A 20,085-nucleotide genomic window follows, 5' to 3' on the forward strand; every position below is an offset into this window, starting at 1 on the left:
GATGCCAAATCTTTGAAAGTCACCAAGTATGAACCCAATTTCTTGTAACAAAGTCAATTACATTTGATCTTGGAAGGTAATCGTATTTCTTTCAGTATCAAATATGCCTTCTGATTGTATTTATACTTAAAATTAAAATTAATTCTTATACATTGAGAATGCTTGGGTTGGAGTATGATGACCTTGGGCCAATATGGAAAGGGAATGAGGAAAAAAAGATAATAGTAAAAGTTCCTAATTTGCCACAGGTGAATCTTAAAGTAGATTATTAACAAGTACATGGCATTATTCCCTGAAAGGAGACAAGTAAACCAAAATTTCTTTCTCAAATGATTATGGGAGAGTTGCTTCTTTTCTTCAGGCCTCATTTTTCCTGTCCTTTTATAAGAGGAAATTACACTAGATTCATTCTGAAATTCAACAAATATTTATTGAGCACCTATTCACCTATTAGGTGTCAAACACTTTTCTAGACACTGGGGAATACAGCAGTGAGGAAAAAGAACAGACAAAAATCCTTCCCCTCACATAGTTTAGAGAGACAGACGAGATACAAATGTAAAGTATATAACATATTTAAGGATAATAAATAGTATAAATAAAAATAAAGAAGAGAAAGGGATAGAATGTACTGAGGTAGGTGTGGTTTTAAGTGGGTTTATAAGGGAACTAGATTTCTAGGCTCACTTCCAGTTCAAAAATCCAATGAATTTTTCCAGTGATGTTGACAAGGCAGCATAAAACGCACAGTGAACCTCTGAACCTGACCTCTTCAAACTCATACATTCTATCACCTTGCTCTGTATGTCACCACTTATATTGTAGAAAAATAGGATTAAGCATACACTTTTTCATACTGAGACAAAGCATATGCAGCTATTTAATGAAATAATTTCCCAGTCTTGCCTTGGGAGAGAAAGATAAGAAAATAAAACCTAGCAATTTTCCCCCAGACAAAGGTTCTAAAAATGTGGCATTTTTATATGCTACAGAAAGGATTAAAAGTAACTGTTTCTTATCCTCCTCCAATATATTTGTCATCTGGAATTTGGTCCTTTATTGGGCCTAAGTTACAAGGGGTGAGTTAACAGCTTCTCCAAAATGGAAGATTTTCCATAGGCAAGAAAGGTCATATAAATAGCAAGCATTACTTCTATAGTTATTGCAGCTACCGTATTTTGTATGCCTGCTATGTGCAAGGTACAGCACTAGCCATTATTATATATTAGGTTGAATTATATGCAACTGTTATTTATAGGTCAAAATCAGCAATTTTATATAGTTTAAATAGGTTTTCATTCATTAATTTCAAATTCCATGAGCGAAAAGACTGTGTGGGTTAATTGCATTGCTGCTTTTCTATAGCTCATCTATTAAATTATCTTGGGCAAATCTTCAAGGAAACATGAAATTTCCATTTGGGGACATAAGCCCCTCTGCCAAGTGCTAAAAATGACAACTGGAAGATAATGAGTTTATGCAAACACATAGCTAAATATTTTTAGTCAGGACTTCATTTAGGATTTGAATTTTAAGCATCATAATTCATAGCACAAATTCCATCAAAAGCTATCCATAGCCATGTGGCTTCATTTTGAGAAAAGCTCAATTTATTAGTTATAACCCCTTTGTGCTTACAAAGACAGAATCTTCATTTAAAAAAAAAATATTGTTTCTCCAATAGAAAAGAACAATCAAGATATATCTTAAATCTGTCTATGTGGGATGGAATTTCTATTTCTTTGGAAATGACTCATTAAAAGAATATTTCACAAAAGAGAACACTGCCTATAAACCAGCTTATTAGTAGGTTTAATCCAAATAATTTTAAATTCATCTTTTAATAGTAGGTTGTTCCTAAAGATTTTCGTTTTTCTTCTGGCAGCTATTTTTCATTCACTAAACAGTTCCGTCTAGAGTTCAATTTATAAGACAGTAATTAAATAGCTTTGAATTATCTTCTAAGTAATTTTATGTAATCTAAAGTTTCATCTAGCAGAAAAAGGCAGGCATTGTGTACATTATTAGCAGATGACAAAGTTTCCAACATTTAAATGCCAATACAAGTCTCAGTGAAACATTAAGATAAAAGAAACAAAAGAAAAAACTACCTAAAGTTTTTTTGGGGAAAAAAAGAAATTAATATAAGAAGAATATGATGATCATACTTAGAAACCAAGGAGTTTAAACAGGCAAATATATAAAAACGTACCAGCTCATTGCTTGTAGATGTGAGTCTTAGTTTTTCTTCAATTTCCTTTCCAATTTTCTGAACAGTTACCTGAGTCTGTTTAATTGCACACTGGGCTCTATGAAGCCTAGAAATAAAAAGTCGTAGAAAAATTTGAGTTGACTATAAGCTCTTAAACACAGAGTCACAGATATAAATGGAATGAAATGAGAACAAACCCTCCATGATAAACACAATTAATAATGAACCCAAACTCAATGTTTCACAATTCTCTAGCATATTTACAATGAAATACAAAATGCTCTAAAAATACCCTTTCTGTACCTGCCTAACTGCCACTGACGCATTGAGAGCTAAAATGAAGAACACAGAGGAGTCCGGAAGATAACATAGAAAATGATCTGGTTGAACCCTATCATTTCACAGATGTGGAAACTGATGTCCAAGAGAAGTTATGTGGATTGCTGAAGTCACCAGGAGAACATCACTGCTGTCAAGGCTGAATATTACTATGGGTATCCATAAAGAAAAAAAGAATTAATAATCTCAGTTAAGAAAACTGATGATTTAAAGTAGCAGCCACGTTGAAACAAGCAACGTTGAAAAAATTAAGAGCTATTTTCTTTTTTGGTTTAATTATGGTTTTCTTTTGGTCTCTTTGTCTTCAAGTTATATACATCTTATAAATTTACCTATTAAAAATGGTCAAATTTTTTTTTTGGATCAAAATTTCTAACACACGACCTGCACTACAAGAAATACTAAAGGAGGCTATTCGACCACCATCAACAGGGACAATTTGTGGCAACCAAAACATAAAAAGGGGGAGAGTAGAGGCCTGAACCGGAATATGGGAAAGGAGAAAGTAAGTGTGAAGAAAATGGAATACTCTAAATATCAAACTTTCTTTTACATAAACTTAAGGGTAACCACTCAAAAAAAATCCAGAACTGAAATATATACAGTAATAAAAGAAGAAACAGAGGGAAAAATCATAGAATACCACCACACAGAAATAATAGACAACAACAAAAAGGCAAAGAAACAATGGAGACACAGCCTTACTAGAAAACTAAAGATAGAATGACAGGAAACCCTCACATATCAATAATCACCCTAAATGTAAATGGACTGAACTCACCAATAAAAAGGCACAGAGTAGCAGATTGGATCAAAAAACTAAACCCAACCATATGCTGTCTCCAAGAGACACATCTCAGCTACAATGACAAGCATAGACTCAAAGTGAAAGGGTGGAAATTGACATTCCAAACAAATGGTACCCAGAGAAAATCAGGTGTAGCTATAATGATATCAGATGAAACAGACTTCAGGGTGAAAAGGATAACATGAGACGAAGATGGACATTTCATAATTGTAAAGGGGACTATACAACAAGAAGACGTAATGGTCATCAATATTTATGCCCCCAATCAGGGAGCATCGAAATATACCAAGCAACTACTAACAGAACTAAAGGGAGAAATTGACCAAAACACAATTATACTAGGGGACTTAAATACATCATTGACAGCTATGGATAGACCATCCAAACAGAAAATAAATAACAAAATAGCAGCCCTAAATGACACATTAGATGAAATGGACATAGTTGACATATATAGAGCACTTCATCCTAAAACATCAGACTATACATTCTTTTCTAGTGTACATGGAACATTCTTAAGGATAGACCATATATTGGGACATAAAATCAGCCTCAGCAAATTTAAGAAGATTGAAATCATACCAAGCATATTCTCTGATCACAAGGCTTTGAAATTGGATACCAACTGCAAAAAGAAAGCAGGAAAAACTACAAATACATGGAGATTAAACAACATACTTTTAAAGAATGACTGGGTCAAGGAACAAATTAGAGATCAAAAGATACATAGAAACAAATGACAATGAAAATACATCCTACCAAAATTTTTGGGATGCAGTGAAAGCAGTTTTAAGAGGGAAATTTATATCATTACAGGCCTATCTCAAGAAACAAGAAAAATCCCAAATAAATAACCTCATGTTACATCTTAAAGAACTAGAAAGAGAAGAACAAGTGAAACCCAAGGTCAGCAGAAGAAAGGAAATAACAAAAATCAGAGCAGAACTAAATGAAATAGAGAACAATAAGACAATATAAAAAAATTAATGTGACAAAGAGCTGGAACGTAGCTCCAGAAAAACGTAGCTCCAGAAAAAGAACTAAACAAAATGGAGACAAGCAATCTAACAGACACAGAGTTCAAAAAACTGGTTATAAGGATACTCAATGATCTCAGGGAGAACTTCAATGAAGAGATAGAAAACATAAAAATAACTGGTCAGGAACAAAAAATACAATAACTGAAATAAAGAGGGAATCAACAGTAGATTAGAGGAAGCAGAGGACTGAATCAGTGATTTAGAAGATAAGGTAGCAGAAAACACCCAATCAGAACAGGAAAAAAAGAAAACTGAAAAACATGAGGATAGTTTAAGGGATCTCTGGGACAACATCAAGTGTACCAACATTTGCATCATAGGAGTACCAGAAGGAGAAGAGAGAGAGCAAGGAATTAAAAATCTATTTGAAAAGATAATGATGGAAAACTTCCTTAATCTGGCGAGAGAAATAGACATACAAGACCAGACAGCAGAGTCCCAAACACTATGAATCCAAAGAAACCAACACCAAGACACATCGTAATTAAAATGCCAAAGGCTAAAGACAAAGAATATTAAAAGCAGTAAGAGAAAAGCAATAGTTATTTACAAGGGAGCTCCCATAAAACTGTCAGTTGATTTCTCAACAGGACCTACAACCAAGATTACTCTACTCAGCAAAGCTATTGTTTAGAATCTAAGGACAGATTAAGAGCTTCTTAAACAAGAAAAACCTAAAGTTTATCACCACCAAACTAGTATTACTACAACGTATCTTAAAAGGGAGTTCTTTAAGATGAGAAAAAAAAAAGGAAAATAAATGGAAATAACTACATATTTATCACCAATTACTTTAAATGTAAATGGGTTAAGTGATCCAATCAAAAGACACAGATAGGGTGGCTGAATGGGTGACAGGACAGGAATCTTACATAATGCTGCCTACAACAGACTCACTTCAGATCAAAAAACACTGACAGACTGAAAGTAAAGGAATAGAAAAAGATATTTCATGAAATTATAAACAAACAAACAAAAAAAGCTGGGGTAGCAATACTTGTACCAGACAAAACAGGCTTTAAAACAAAGGCTTTAACAAGAGACAAGGAAGGATCCAGTAATCCCACTTCTGAGTATTCATCCAAATAACCCCAAATACTACTTTTAAGTGCCATGTGTATCCATATGATTGTTGCAGCATTATTTACAAAAGCCAAGATATGGAGGCAACCTGGATGTCCATCAATAGATGAACAGTAAAGAAGTGGTACAATATATACAATGACATATTACTTGGTCATAAAAAAGAATTAAATCTTGCCATCTCCAACAACATGCAAAGACATAGGAAGGCATTGAGTTGAGTAGTGTAATTCAGATAGAGAAAGACAAATGTCATATAATTTCACTTATACGAGGTGTGATAAAAAAATATGGCGAATGTTTAAATTTTAAAAATTACAGTGAAAGACACATTGCCTCAATCCCCTTCAAAATACTCTCCTGCTCTTTGAACACACTTATCCCATCTTTCTTGCCACTTTCTGAAGCAGTTCTGGAAGTCCTCTTTTGTGAGTGTCTTTAGTTGTACTGCTGTGGCTGCCTCAATGTCCCGAATCAATTGAAAACATTTACCTTTCATGGTCATTTTGACTTTAGGGAAGAGCCACAAGTCACCCGATGCCAGATCCAGTCAATATTGTTTGATCACACCTTGTATATATAAGGAGGTTAATTTTATCAGGGATTTGATGGCATCAATTCCTCTTTCAGCATTATTATTATTGTTGTTATTATTAACACTACACATTAAAATTATTCATGACATATTCTGCACTTTTGGAAATTGCCTGATAGTTATTAAGGATTTCTCAAGTCATCTAAAAGGGAGCAACTCTTATTGTGACTAGTTTGCTCATGAGATGAGTTATTCAGCAATTTCCTCAGGGTTCCTAAGGATTCCAATAAAAGAGATCATGCCAATAAGATTCTATTGCCTGTTATTCTGGATGTGTATGTATATATGCTCTCTTGATAGTAATACTCTACAAAGGTGGCTCTAAAGAAATTTAAAAGCAAGCAAAGGCCCTTTGTGATGTGGTCCCAGTGTAAATCTCCAGCCTCATTTCCGGATATTCCCTACCTTGCATGCTTAACTCCAGCAATACTGAACCACTGATAATTCTCCAAACACATCACACCATTTCTTGCTTGTGCATCTTTGAGTGAGCTGTTCTAACTGCCTACATGTTTTCCCTGTCTCTTGAAACAGATAAGTACACACCTAAGTTCATGAAGGGGCAGCTCAAGCATAATCTCTTCTTCAAAGGACTTCCCTAACTATTCCAGACAAATAGAGGTTCTCCTTCCTCTGGAAACCTGTGGCACCGTGTATACAACAATACTAACAAAGATTATACAACCACATTTTACAGCAACTGTTTATTTCTTTGTCTATTTCCTTACTAGATCTTTCTGAGAGAAAAAAAATCTCTTTTCATATACATTTGCAGTGCTTAGCACAGGATGTGGCACAAAGGAGGCACTCAAAATATACTTGCTGACTGAATATTGACTGATGTCTGAATATAAAAGCACACTCCCAAGATTTGATTATTTTTATTGCGAATATCAGTGGGAGACAGAAAGATTAACGTGATAGTTTTCTACATTTATCATTTTTAAATATTATATTTAAAACAAAGATTACATAAATTAGTTTTTTTTCTTAATTCTGACCTCAGATCAAGTGTAGAAACCTTCATAGTTATAAAGGTCAGTAGTAAAACCTTTTCACCATTGTTCAGAATTGATTAGCCTTTCATACAAACACATGTCCTGATTCTTATTCATCCATCAGCAAATCCTGTTATCTGCCGCCACCTTTATAAACACACACACACACACACACACACACACACACACACACACACGCCCTTATTATTTATACTTTTGCATCTCAGAACTATAGAGATCATGTATTAGGTAGACTGGAAGGTCTTCTTATGCTCAGATTTGGGTATTTTCATCACTGATCCACTTCAGTAACAGGAGATCTCAGAGAAAAAGATTACATAAATTAAAGACCACTCATTCAGGTAGGGAAACAAGCAATTTTTACTAAAAACACTATCAGAATTCTAATAATGACTGGCATTGTCAAACTAGAAGAGAAATCAACAAAATAGCCTATTACTTTAAAAGGGGGAAAATGCTGCCTAAAACTCACTGGTACTATGCAAACAACCTTGTCAAATGGTAAAGACTTTAAAAATAAAAATGATTCATGACCATAATTAATGTATGACTTCAACTATTTGGCTCTCACTGCCCCAGACGCTTTCTGATCTTACCTTAGGGGCTTAAAACACACAGACAGAGTCACATTTCCTCCAATCTTCAGTGTTATCCAAATAGACTTTCAGGGCCCCTGCTACATCAAGACAGAGCTAATAACGTCCCCCTTTCAAACCCAACAGAAGAATAAAAGTTTGAAGAATAAAAGTTGCAGGCTTTTAAATATATAACATGGGACATCCTGATTCCCCCATGTCCAAGGAGGTGAAGGACTGACAAGAAAAGAAACATTGCTTTACCTCCAAACCAGCTAGTCAGTTTTGAAGGAATGTTTCTTAATTTTGCAAATTATGAAATGATACTATGAAGAAAGAAATATATATCATGTAGTCATCTGGGTTTCCGGTCAATACCAACACTAACACTCCCAAGATGAAATAAAACTCAAAATCACTGGTGTGGGGAGAAGAGATCAAGTAGCTATCTGATAGGTATTCTGATTACAGCAAATAGATGCCTCCCTACTACTTCATATGAGGTGAGATAACAGCAAAAATGAAACTGGACTAAAAATAAAGCTTTGTGGTTAGATATTGCTGTGAAAGTGAAGACACATTGAATATAAGGTATTACATCTAGTAAACACTAATAAACATTAAGACAATACCAATGAGAAATTAACAATAATCTCAGTAAAGGAGTAGTTAAGAGATAATTTTTGTCTACTTAGTGATGATCATATCACATCTGAAATGCTGCATTCAATTTTAAGATGAAGTGTAACAAATTAAAACACCTAGAAAGGTAGTGCAGTATTGTTCCCTATGGATTACAGGGAGAGTAAAAAGAGAAAGCAAACAGGAAAATACAGGAGCCTATTGAGAGAAATAGAGACCTGATCATTAATGGTATTGTATTCCATATGAAGAAGCTTAGATTTTTATTCTGAAGGTATTAGAAAAACCATTAAAAAGTTTTCAGCTGGGAAAAATTTAGTTACATATGCACTTTAGAAAGATCTTTCTTCCTGAAATAAGGTGAATGGGACACAGAGAATCAAGACTGTAAACAGAAAAGGCAGTGTGAGGTTATTGCAATAGTCCTAGCAAAGATTTAGGCATTGCCCTAAGGTAAAATAATAAAAGGAAAGATAGTGTAGATGTGAAAAGTTAAGAGAGAACAAGAAACAAAGAATGATGGCTGAAAAAAAAATTACCAACATCAAGAATGCAAGAGAAGACATCACTACAGATAATATAGACATTTAAAGGAAATTAAGGGGAAATTATGAACACAATGTCAATAAAGTCAAGACCTTAGATGAAACAGTTAAATTGCTTTTAAAAAGCTGTAAGTTTTGAAAACAAATTAAAAATTTGAATAGCCATTAAAGAAATCAAATTTGTAGTTAAAAGCCTTTTCACATAGAAAACTCTAGTTTCAGATGGCTTCATTGATGAAATACTAATCTTAACAAAAATCTTCAAAGAAGAGGGAACTCTTTTCAATTGTTCTATGAGGCTTGCATAACCCTGATACCAAAACATGATAACATGACAAGAAATTTATAGACAATATCACACGTGAACATAAACGCATCACAGAATGAAGGCGAAAAATCATGATTATTTCAAAAGATGGCCCCCCAAAAGCATTAGACAAAATGCAATAACTGTTAATGATTAAAAACAAAAAACCCTTAACAGCAGTGTATGAGGGTTCCTTTTCCCCCACAACCTTTCCAACACTTGTTATTACTTGCCTAGTTGGTGATATCCATTCAACAGGTGTGAGGTAGTATCTTATTGTGGTTTTGATTTGCGTTTCCCTAATAGCTAGTGAAGTGAAACATCTTTTCATGTATCTGTTGGCCGTTTGCATGTCTTCTTGGGAGAAGTGTCTGTTCAGACCCTCTGCCCACTTTTTAATTGGATTGTTTGGTTTGTTGTTGTTGAGTTGTATGAGTTCTTTATCTACTTTGGATATTATCCCCTTATCGGAGGCACTGTTTGCAAATACCTTCTCCCATTCAGTTGGTTGCCTCTTTGTTTTGCTAATGGTTTCTTTTGCTGTGCAGAAGCTTTTCAGTTTTTGATATAGCCCCATTCATTTACTTTTGCTTTTACTTCCCTTGACTTTGAGGTCAAATTCGTAAAATCCTCTCTAAGACCCAGGTCCATAAGTTTAGTATCTATGTTTTCTTCTGTGCAATTTATTGTTTCAGGTCTTAAATTTAAGTCTTTGATACATTTTAAGTTAATTTTGGTGTATGATGACAATAAGATTACAGATTAAAATATAAAAATCAATTGGTTATTTTTATATAATATCAACAAATAACTAGGACTAAATCTAACAAAAGAGGTAAAGGACCTTAACACTGAAAACTATAAAACATTGTTGAACAAAATTTGGAAAAACACTTAAATGAATGGAGACATATATGATTTCACAGATTGGGAGACTTACTATTGTTAAGAAGTGAAATCTCTATCAGGGTGATCACAAATTATATAAATTTATAATCACTACGTTGTACACCTAAAACTAATGTAATATTGTATGTCAATTGTAACTGAAAAAATTTCTTTATTAAAAAAAGAAATCAAGTCTAGAAATTTATCTATATAGTCAATGCAATCCCAATTGAAACCCTAGCAGTTTCTTCTTTTTACTTGACAAGTTGATTCTAAAATTGATATGAAAATATTAAAGTCCTAGAATAGCCAAGAAATTGTTGAAGGACACTACCAGATATTATGACTTATAATAAAGCTCTAGTTTGTAAAGCAGTAGTAGTTGCATAAAGCTAAACAAATAGATCGATGAAATAGAATTCAGATTACAGAAATAGACCCATTCATATATAATCAATTTATTTTCTGATTAAGAAAAGCTATGTCAACAAATGATACGGATATAATCGGATTTTGATATGGGAAAAAAATAAACCTTAATCTCTACCTCACATCACACACAAAAATTAATTTGAAATGGATCAAAGACCAAAATGTAAAAGCTAAAACTATAAAGCTTCTAGAATAATGTGTAGGCAAATATACTCATGACCTTGGATTAGGCAAAGGTTTCCTAACCAGAATAAAAAGGCACTACCCATAAAATAAAAGCCTGATACATCATGCCTTATCAACATTTAAAATTTCTAATCATCAAAAGGCATTACTGATAAAATAAAAAGCGATGTGTGACATGGAGCCTTTCCATTGTGATCACAAAATACGATGAATGCTGTACTCAAGTACCATGCAACGAAAAGGCAGGGATCTTCAATATGGGGAGTGGCGCGTCAAAACTTAGCAATAGTATATGACAAGTTTCAACTTGTTCGGTGCAGTCAGGTGGGTGTGAGCTAAGGTTGAGAGAAGGTGTGTTTTAAAGTGTGCCGTAAATCATCCTCCTTCATGACAACACTCCGTGTCACACATTGTTTCTGGTATATGGCTATTTCTGTCAAATAAAAACATCACAGCGTGCCCTCATCCACCTTATTCACAAAATCTGGCACCGTGCGACTTCTGGATCTTCCCCAAAGTCAAAATGATTCAGGACATCGAAGCAGCCATGACAGCGCAACTAAAGACACTCACGAAAGAGGACTTCCAGAACTGCTTCAGAAAGTGGCAAGAACAATGAGATAAGTGTTCAAAGTGACGGGGAACATTTTGAGGGGGATTAATGGCAATGTGTCTTTTATTGTAATAATTTTTTTTTAATTTAAACATTCACTGTATTGTTGGATCACACTTCATAGGAGCAGGTAGTTCCACTCTCAGGTATAAGAGAAATAAAAGTATGTGACTACAAAAGACTTTTGTAAGGATGTTCCTATCGAGTAGAAACAACTCAAATGTCCATCAACAAGATAATGCATCAGCAAATTGTGGCATAGTCACAGAAACACCACTCAGCAATATAAAGGAATAAATTGCTGATCTTTACAACATGGATAAATTTTATAAATTGCTATGTTGAACAAAAGAACTCAGCAACCAAAAAGACTACCCATATGATTCCATTTTTAGTTCAGAAACAGGAAAAGCTAATATAAAGGAGGCATTGAGAAAAGTGACTCAGCCATGGTTGGAAGTGAGAGCGTAAGAATGGCAAAGGGGTTGTGTGGGAACTTTCTGGATCATAATAAATATTCTGTATCTTGATTGCATGATGACAACATGGGTATATTTGTCAAAACTCACCAGACTGTACACTTAAGTTCTCTGTATTTTATTGTATATAAGTTATACTGCAAAAGAAAAAAAAAAAAAAGATAGCTAATATATGGTCTGGGGTACCAGGAAAATGGTGATATCATTTATTGAGATGGGGATCACAGGATGGACTGTTTTGAGAAGAAAATTCTACTTTCAGTTTGAGGTGCCTATGCAACATCAAGAAGATGCTGAATATGAGTGAATATAAGGATCTGGAGTTTAGGGAAAAAACTTTGGCTAGAGATAAAAACTTAGCAATCATTAGCACACAGATGGTTATTAACACTAGGAAAAAGTGAGTGAGACCATTTTGAAAGACTGTGAAAATGAGAGAAAAAAGCCTAGAACAGAATCCTGAGGAATATCAATATTTAAAAAATTAGAAAAAAAAAAAGAAACGAAAAGCTACAAAAAATTCTAACCCAGGATATGCAGAAATGTAGGACAGCTGGGAGAACTGGTATTAACAGCACTCAAAGGCACAGAATGTCTCAAGGAAGAAATGATCACTGCCATAAAATCAAGTAACCTAAGGCCTAGAAAATATCTGAAGATTTAGCCACAAGCAGTTGACTGATTAAAGCCATTTCAAATGTGTTCCCCTCTCCACGTCCACTGCCACCATCACCTTACACCTAACCAACAGCCTCCTAACTGGTTCCTAAGCTTCAACTCTTATCTTCTCAACACTACTTTCTACTCCACTTTCTACCTGGTACCAAAGGTAGCCCTGTTCATCATGTGGTCAGTACTAATTGTAACTTATCTGCCCGGTCTCCAGAATACCCACCTTATAGAGCTATATCCATAGTCTGGTATCACCTACCTTACTAAGCACATTGGAACATGTCAACAACATTCATAGTCAAAGAAGAGAAACAGAACATAAAGACTTAGTCCAGTTCTCCAGGTTTCTCTACTCACAGGCTAACAGAAATAAACAAGTTTTCATTTACATTGCAATTACAAAGGATTTGTTGCATGTCTATGATTAAATTCCCTTAAAGACAACCAGAAATATCCCCATCTATAAACTTATAACTTAAAAGGTTAGTGCTGTCTAATGCAGTATACCTAACATCATCTCTGATAGACATGAAACGTTGTAGATACTCTAGGCTCTTTAACAGCCAGTGTTTGATTATCTATACAGTTCATTATGTAATATATCCAAAGTAGTTGTACATATGCGTATGTACTTCTAATCATGTTTCTAATACCTTCCATCAATGATAAAATGGATGATTTTTCTGCTGACTGAAAAGACTGTGCCCTATCATTTTTTCCACGCTAAATCCAACTTTCTCTCTCTCTCTCTCTCTCTCTCTCTCTCTCTCTCTCTCTCTCTCTCTCTCTATATATATATATATATATATATATATATATTTTTTTTTTTTTTTTTTTTTTTTTTTTAGAATTCTAGTCAAATAAATATAGACACCATGATAGTCACGAATCACCACAGTGCTCCAAACTTCTGACTTAAAAAAAACACAAGATAACACATGGACATTTTAAGCCACTAAATAATAATTTATTATCCTTCAATAGAACACTAATACTCTTTTCCAATCCAACTCTTGACTACCTTTCTTTCAAGGCCAGCTCAAAAATCATCTCCTCATAATTTCATTTATAGAGCACATTGTCACATTAGTCAACATCTGCACTTTATAAACCTTTACCCGAATCCCTTATCTGATAACAGTCAACATATCTTTTAATTTATTCCTTCAGCCTATCTTCACAGTCAAAGTGAAGAGCACTTTGAGTACTTTCCACGTTGCTAATATTGAGTTGGGTGTTGAGAGAAAAGATACTGGAGACAGTCTATGCTCTCCAGAAACATACAATTTGTTTACATACTCATTCAAGAAACATTTATTAAGGGCCTAAATAAAGAGCCCATGCCCTGTGTTAGGTAATGAAAATACAGAGATCAGAATATACATCTTATATTCATATATGCTTATATTCATAATGCTCGAATTTTGTGGAGAAATGGGTACATAAACAATTACAATCATGTGAACCATACAATCATAGAGGTATAGACAGGATAACAGCTGAACATAAAGAAAAAGCATCTTTTCTAAGGCTGTAGTGGAAGCAAAGGTCTTCTGGGGAGAAGTAAAAACTAAGCTCATATTAAAAAGGAAGAGTAGGGATTAGCTAGGTGAAAAAAGGAGAAACCTATTTCAGACAAAAGGAAAAGCATAAAACAGGAAAAAGATAGCACAACCTTTTCAAGAACTGCAAGTAGCTTAGCAAGGCTGGAGCACAGGGTCATATGGGAAGGGTACGGGGGGAGGGGTGGCAAGAGATGAGGATATAAAATTAGGCAGAGATCAGATTTTGAAGACCTGGTATATCAGGCTAAGGAGTTTTCTTCCCAAGGCAATGGAATAAGTTTTAAACTGGAGACCTGACCAAACGTATGCTTTAAATTTAAGACTACTTAGGTTGCAGTATGAAAAGACCATGGTACTTACCAGTACAAAACAGACCCAGAAATTCCTTTTGGAAGAGAAAGAACTCAAGTAGAAGCCCAAGAATAGTTAATATGTAGTAAGGCTATCCCCTTATCCGAGTTGTGGTTCTCCTCAATAGCCCTGGGAACACGGCTGGATCCAGTGTTCACGTCATGCTGTAAGCATCTGTTTACTGCCTTTCTCCGCATTGGATTTCATACTCCTTAAAAACCTGTACCTACATCTTATTAGTGTTTGTGCTCCTGAGCACCTGTAGTACGTGGTACAGACCTTCAATTATTACTTTCCTTCCCTCTCTCAGGAATGGGACGGGGCCCGTCTCACCCCTTTTCTTAGCACATTAGACAATAAGCAATGCATTATGTTTTTCTCAGAGTCTATGAAATATCTGTTAACTGATAAATTTACTCAACTTTTCTTATAAGTGCATCAAGCATAGAAAAACTCCTGGAAAGCTGCCTTGAGAACATGTTTTTCAAGTTTGCAAATCATATTGTATTAGAGTACAAACTTTGACGATCAAAATCCCTCTGAAAGAGTGATTTTTAGAAATGCACATAGCAATCCAGATAGGTCTGCCTGGAAGAAAGCAGAGGAGGTCTATCATTTCTCATTCTAGATACCACATGTCTGTCAGCAGAGCCTGACTTTCTCTGGCAGTCACATGCCACTGGTCATTCACACTGATTTGACTCTTGACTAAAGGCTCTACGTCCTTTTATACTCAGGCTGTGCCCATACGTCAAGTCTTCCTCTTCTCATACAGTTGGTTCGGGGACTCAAGTATAAGGCTATGTCCTTATCCCAATTAAATTTCATCTTGAAATTTAAGATAGACTAAATATATATTCTACCTTTCCAGTCCCCAGCGATCTTATATACTGATGCTGTTATACAAAGTAATCTCCACCTCTGTGAGCTCCACTGCATTTGCTTTCTAAGTTTTTGAGCTTTGTATAAATTTTCTCTATCTTTGTTCAAATGTTTAGACTGTAATATTGTAAAGGGAAAAACTTTGTCTCCTTTATTCACCATTACATCCCCAGCATACTGCAGCATTCAATAAACATTTGGCGAGTAAATAACTGAATGAATAGACACGTTAAACAAGACTTGATAAAAAATGGAGGCCTATGCCATGCCATTAGAAATTTCCCTCTAAGGTGATAATAAGTCATTAAGCAATTACAAGTCGCCCTATCTTTGCTACCATCTAGCTTATACTTCGTTTTGCTCTAAAAACTTTCACTTCCATAGCTGTCAAACACCTTATTAGAGTTATTATCTGGATCTACAAATCTAATTACCCTTTCTAAACGTAGACTTTAGTCTCAGATAACTTGTTCTTGGAATGGCTCAGTAAAGGGAAAGGGGTTTAAATTTCTATTTGAGGCACTCTGACCACTATACGCAAAAGAATAGCCATTTAGGGGATTGGGAATAGCTTTTCAAAGTCATTAAAAGAGCAGAGTGCATTGTATGCTCAGAACAGGGAGTAAGTGGCAAAATAAAGCAAAGGGTGCATGAGAGCAGTGTCAACAAGAGGCAGTCTGGGAGGACTGATGATCGGAGCCAAAATGTGGACTTTAAATGCCTGGGACATGTTTTTCATCTCCACAGCACCTACAGCAGTCTTGGACACATGGGAATCACTCAAATACTTGTTGATGAGTTTATTAAATATGACAGTTTCCCAAAAGACCAGAAGTCTACCTAAAGCCTGCTTCTACATTCCTCTGTCTAGACCATGAACATAGTTGAAAAGAACACAAGTCTCATGGTAATGGCATCAAATAAGACAGAACACAATGCTACCTATAAAATTAACATACTCTCATGGAAAAGTAAATGGTAGGATTGTGGGTGGGGAAGTTCTATTGAAGAGATGGTAGGTGGTATGAAAGCAAGTGATAATGAGTGTGTCAGGTTTAACCATGAGGTGCCCTCAAAAACTAACAAACACTCATGAAGCAACAGTTATAAAACAATAATCAACTCTTCAGATTTCCAATTAACATGTACAATAACTCATTTCAGGCAAGAAGAACCACATTTGGCATAAGAGCAGGCTAAATCCTTTCCAGATATTTTCATAATACTATCCATGTGCTAAAATGCAAGTAGAATTTAAAATATATTCATTGTGCAATAAATGTACATGAGGAAGTACATTCAAAAGTACTTCAGAATTGGAAACTTCTTAGGGCAAGAAACTACGATATGGGCAAGATTTTTAAAATTAAAAGGAATATTACATACAACTTCATGCCAATAAACTGAAAAACCCAGGAAAAGTAAATTACTTTCTAGAAAACTATAAATTACCAAGATGTCGCACAAGAGACTGGAAACATAAATAGATCAATAACCGTAAAGATATTGGAAAGGGAATCAAAGGACAGTACTTTGGAGGGTGGAGGGATTGTAGGCCCTGATAGTTTTATAGGTGAGAGCTACCACTTAAATCTAAATTATATAAAATGTCTCAAATCAGGGGGAAATATAGAGGGCTTCTCAATTCATTTTAGGCTAGTGTAATCCTTACCAGTTTTAATTTGGACAGGAACTTGGCTTGTTGTAGTGTTCAGTATAATGTTTCACAATTGGCTTAACAAATTTCTCCATTTGGCCTACTATCTAAAGAAAATGAGAAAATACAGACTTACATCTAGATTGGGAATTTTAACTGGATACAAAATTACTGCAGTGTCTCCAAAGACACGTTCCTACCAGCATACTAATACTTATAACGCCTAAAATCTGTTCCAAAAACATAAACCAGCACAACTCTCCTTTTTCTCCCTTTTCATCCCATTGGCCCTTTAGTCTTATACACTTACAAATGCCTCATAAGTCTTTTAGTAATTGGTAAGCAAAAACAATCTAAAGAGGGTAAGATTTTACAGTCTTATAGTCTTTAGACTATATGCTCATGAGTTCTACAGGGTATGCATGCATGTATGTATGCATATAATGCATCCATATGTATGTTTTTGTGTCTATATATGTATGTGTAGGGAATTATATAAGGACTCACTGCTATAGTGAAGAGATATTCAACTGGAAGCTAAAAGATCTGGTTCAAAGCCAGTTCTACCAGTTAAAGAGCTATGATATAGAAGACATTATATAACCTCTCTAATCATGTCTAAGCTCTGAGTACTCCATGGAAAAGGATCAGCTCATATTCATCTTTTTAATTCCCTTTCTACTATACCTGGCCCATGGTAGGCTTTCCACAAATTTGGCTCAGTTCAAATTTGAATGGGAACAATGGGAAACAAAGAAATTATACAGAGGTAGCAAGAAAAAGTCTAGTCCACACTTTCCATCGAAGTAATGCTCTTCAGGACATCAAAATCCTTAGGATCAGCATAAGTTGGCCTACTTTTGGACAACACAGAGTAACAGAGACTAGACTTACTCTCCCACCTGAAAACAACTAAGAAAACATATAAAACAATGGTTCTCAAGATTGCTATGGCCATCAGGCAACAAAGGACAGTAATATCTGAGAGTAAGGAAACACATGAGGTGATCCCTATGACTGCCCCAGCTTACAGCCTGGAGAAACTTTCCAGGCTAAGGCATAGGGAGGGGGATCCCAACAGAGCAACGTGGTCTCCCTGAGTTGTGGAGAAGGTTGGGAATCCAGGGAAACCACAAACCCTAGAGTTCTCAGCACACGGCACTAGAGAAGAGAGAGTGTACACAGAAAACTCCAGAGATCTGCAGAGGGTCATACTCAAGTATTCAGTTGTGTACTCATTAGTGAATCATCTGAGGAAACTATCCAAGGGTGTGGGGGGGGTGGGGAGACTGGAAGAAAAAATAAGCAGAGATTTCCCAGAGCCTATTCCCCACAGATAGAGTATGGTCCATAATCCATGAACCATACAAAAAAGTTTTGTATGGGGTGGATAAGAGTATGGAGAAGAGTTTTGTTTCAGGAGTGGATAAAATTAATCCTAGACTGAATACTGTTCTAGTCCAGCCTTACAAAACTTAAAGCAAGAACTAAAAGGATCAAAATTGTTACAAGAACGTAACTATATCTCAGGATAAATCTTAAGAACATTTATAGGACTATAAGGTAAAATTTACAATGCCTGACATCCAATCAAAAATTATCACATATGCAAAAACGCAGGAAAATAGAATCCAAAATAAGTAGCAAAATCAATCAATCAAAACTGACCCAGAATTGACAGAGATGATACAATTAGTACAAGGACATTAAAACAATTATTACAACTGTAATTTATATGTTCAAAAGCTAAAAAAAAAAAAAAAAAAAAAAAAAAAAAAAAAAAAAAAACCATGTTAAATAAAGGCATAGGAAAAATTTTAAAGGCCCAAATTGAATGGAGTTGAAAACCACAGCGTTTGAAAAGGGGAAAAAAAATTCATAGGTGAACAGTTTGGGTATTACAGAAGACAAAATTACTACCCAAAGATATACTAAATGTCTAAAGACATTTAGACATGAGAAAGAAATACCGTGTTTCCCCGAAAATAAGACCTAGCTGGACAATCAACTCTAATGCATCTTTTGGAGCAAAAATTAAAGTAAGACCCGGTCTTATTTTACTATACTATAAGACCCGGTATAATATAATATAATGTAATGTAATATAACATAACATAACATAACATAACATAACATAACATAACATAACATAACATAACATAACATAACATAACATAACACCAGGTCTTATAGGTATTAATTTTTGCTCCAAAAGATGCATTAGAGCTGATTGTCTGGCTAGGTCTTATTTTCGGGGAAAAACAGTAAGACTAAAATGAGAAAGAAATGAGTCTAAACCAAAAATAAAACAGCAGAATACACATGAAATGTGCAACATTAAAGAACACATTCTGAACCACAACACAAGCCTCAATAAATGTAAAAGGATTCAAGCCATGCAATGTTAGGTTCTCTCATCACAATGGAATTTGATTAGAAATCAATTTTTTAAACCTGGAAAATAAGCAAATATGTGAAAACCAAATAACAAACTTCTAAATAATCCATGAGTCAAAAAAAACATCAAAAGGAAAATTAGTGCTTTTAAATGAACAAAAATGAAAACACAACACAACAAAACGTATAAAATGAAGCTAACAGAGAGAAATTACAGTACTAAAACCATGTATTAGAAAACAAGAAAAGCTCAAATCAATGACCTCAGCTTTCACAATAAAAAACTAGAATAAGAAGTTCAAAAGCAACTCAAAATTAGTAGGAAAAGGAAATAATAAACATCAGCTGAGATCAATGAAACAGAAAACAAAAGCAATAGAGAATAATCAGTAATACAAAAAGCTGTTTCTTTGAGATCAATAATATTGGTAAACCTCTAGCTAGACTAACCAGGAAAAAAAGAAAAGACCCAAATTACCCATAGCAGGAATAGGAGAAGTAACACCACCGCCACAGATTATTCTACAGATATTAAATTTTACCACATAGACAAAATGGACAAATTCCTTGAAAGACATAAACTACCAAAGTTTACTCAAGAAGAAATAGATAACCTGTATAGTCCTATATCTAAGAAATTTAATTTTCGTGAAAATCTTCCTACGAAGAAAATTTAAGGCCCAGATGGTTTCACTGTGAATTCTACCAAACATGTAAAGAGGAAACAATACCAACTGAACACAATCTCTTCCAGAAAATTGAAAAGGACTATTTCTCAATTCATTCTATGGTGCCTTA

At 34.7% G+C, this 20,085-nt stretch overlaps 1 protein-coding gene and 2 non-coding genes across 3 annotated transcripts in view; all 3 read right to left on the minus strand.

Moving 5' to 3' along the window:
* The window catches only part of UVRAG (UV radiation resistance associated), a 274,598-nt gene that overhangs the window by 155,383 nt on the left and 99,130 nt on the right, over nucleotides 1–20,085 (minus strand). The window contains exon 7 of the mRNA XM_019726447.3: nucleotides 2,213–2,318. Coding sequence (XP_019582006.3) covers nucleotides 2,213–2,318 — 106 coding nt within the window. The remainder of the gene's footprint in view (nucleotides 1–2,212; nucleotides 2,319–20,085) is intronic.
* LOC141572580 (small nucleolar RNA U2-30) lies at nucleotides 7,075–7,144 on the minus strand. Its single transcript, XR_012497904.1, has one exon. It is a non-coding gene; the product is annotated as a small nucleolar RNA U2-30 (small nucleolar RNA).
* On the minus strand, nucleotides 7,297–7,376 carry LOC141572583 (small nucleolar RNA U2-19). The gene has a single exon (XR_012497906.1). It is a non-coding gene; the product is annotated as a small nucleolar RNA U2-19 (small nucleolar RNA).

This window comes from Rhinolophus sinicus, chromosome 14, assembly GCF_057876585.1.
Source record: "Rhinolophus sinicus isolate RSI-liver-muscle chromosome 14, RSI-T2T, whole genome shotgun sequence".
Classification (NCBI taxonomy): domain Eukaryota; kingdom Metazoa; phylum Chordata; class Mammalia; order Chiroptera; family Rhinolophidae; genus Rhinolophus; species Rhinolophus sinicus.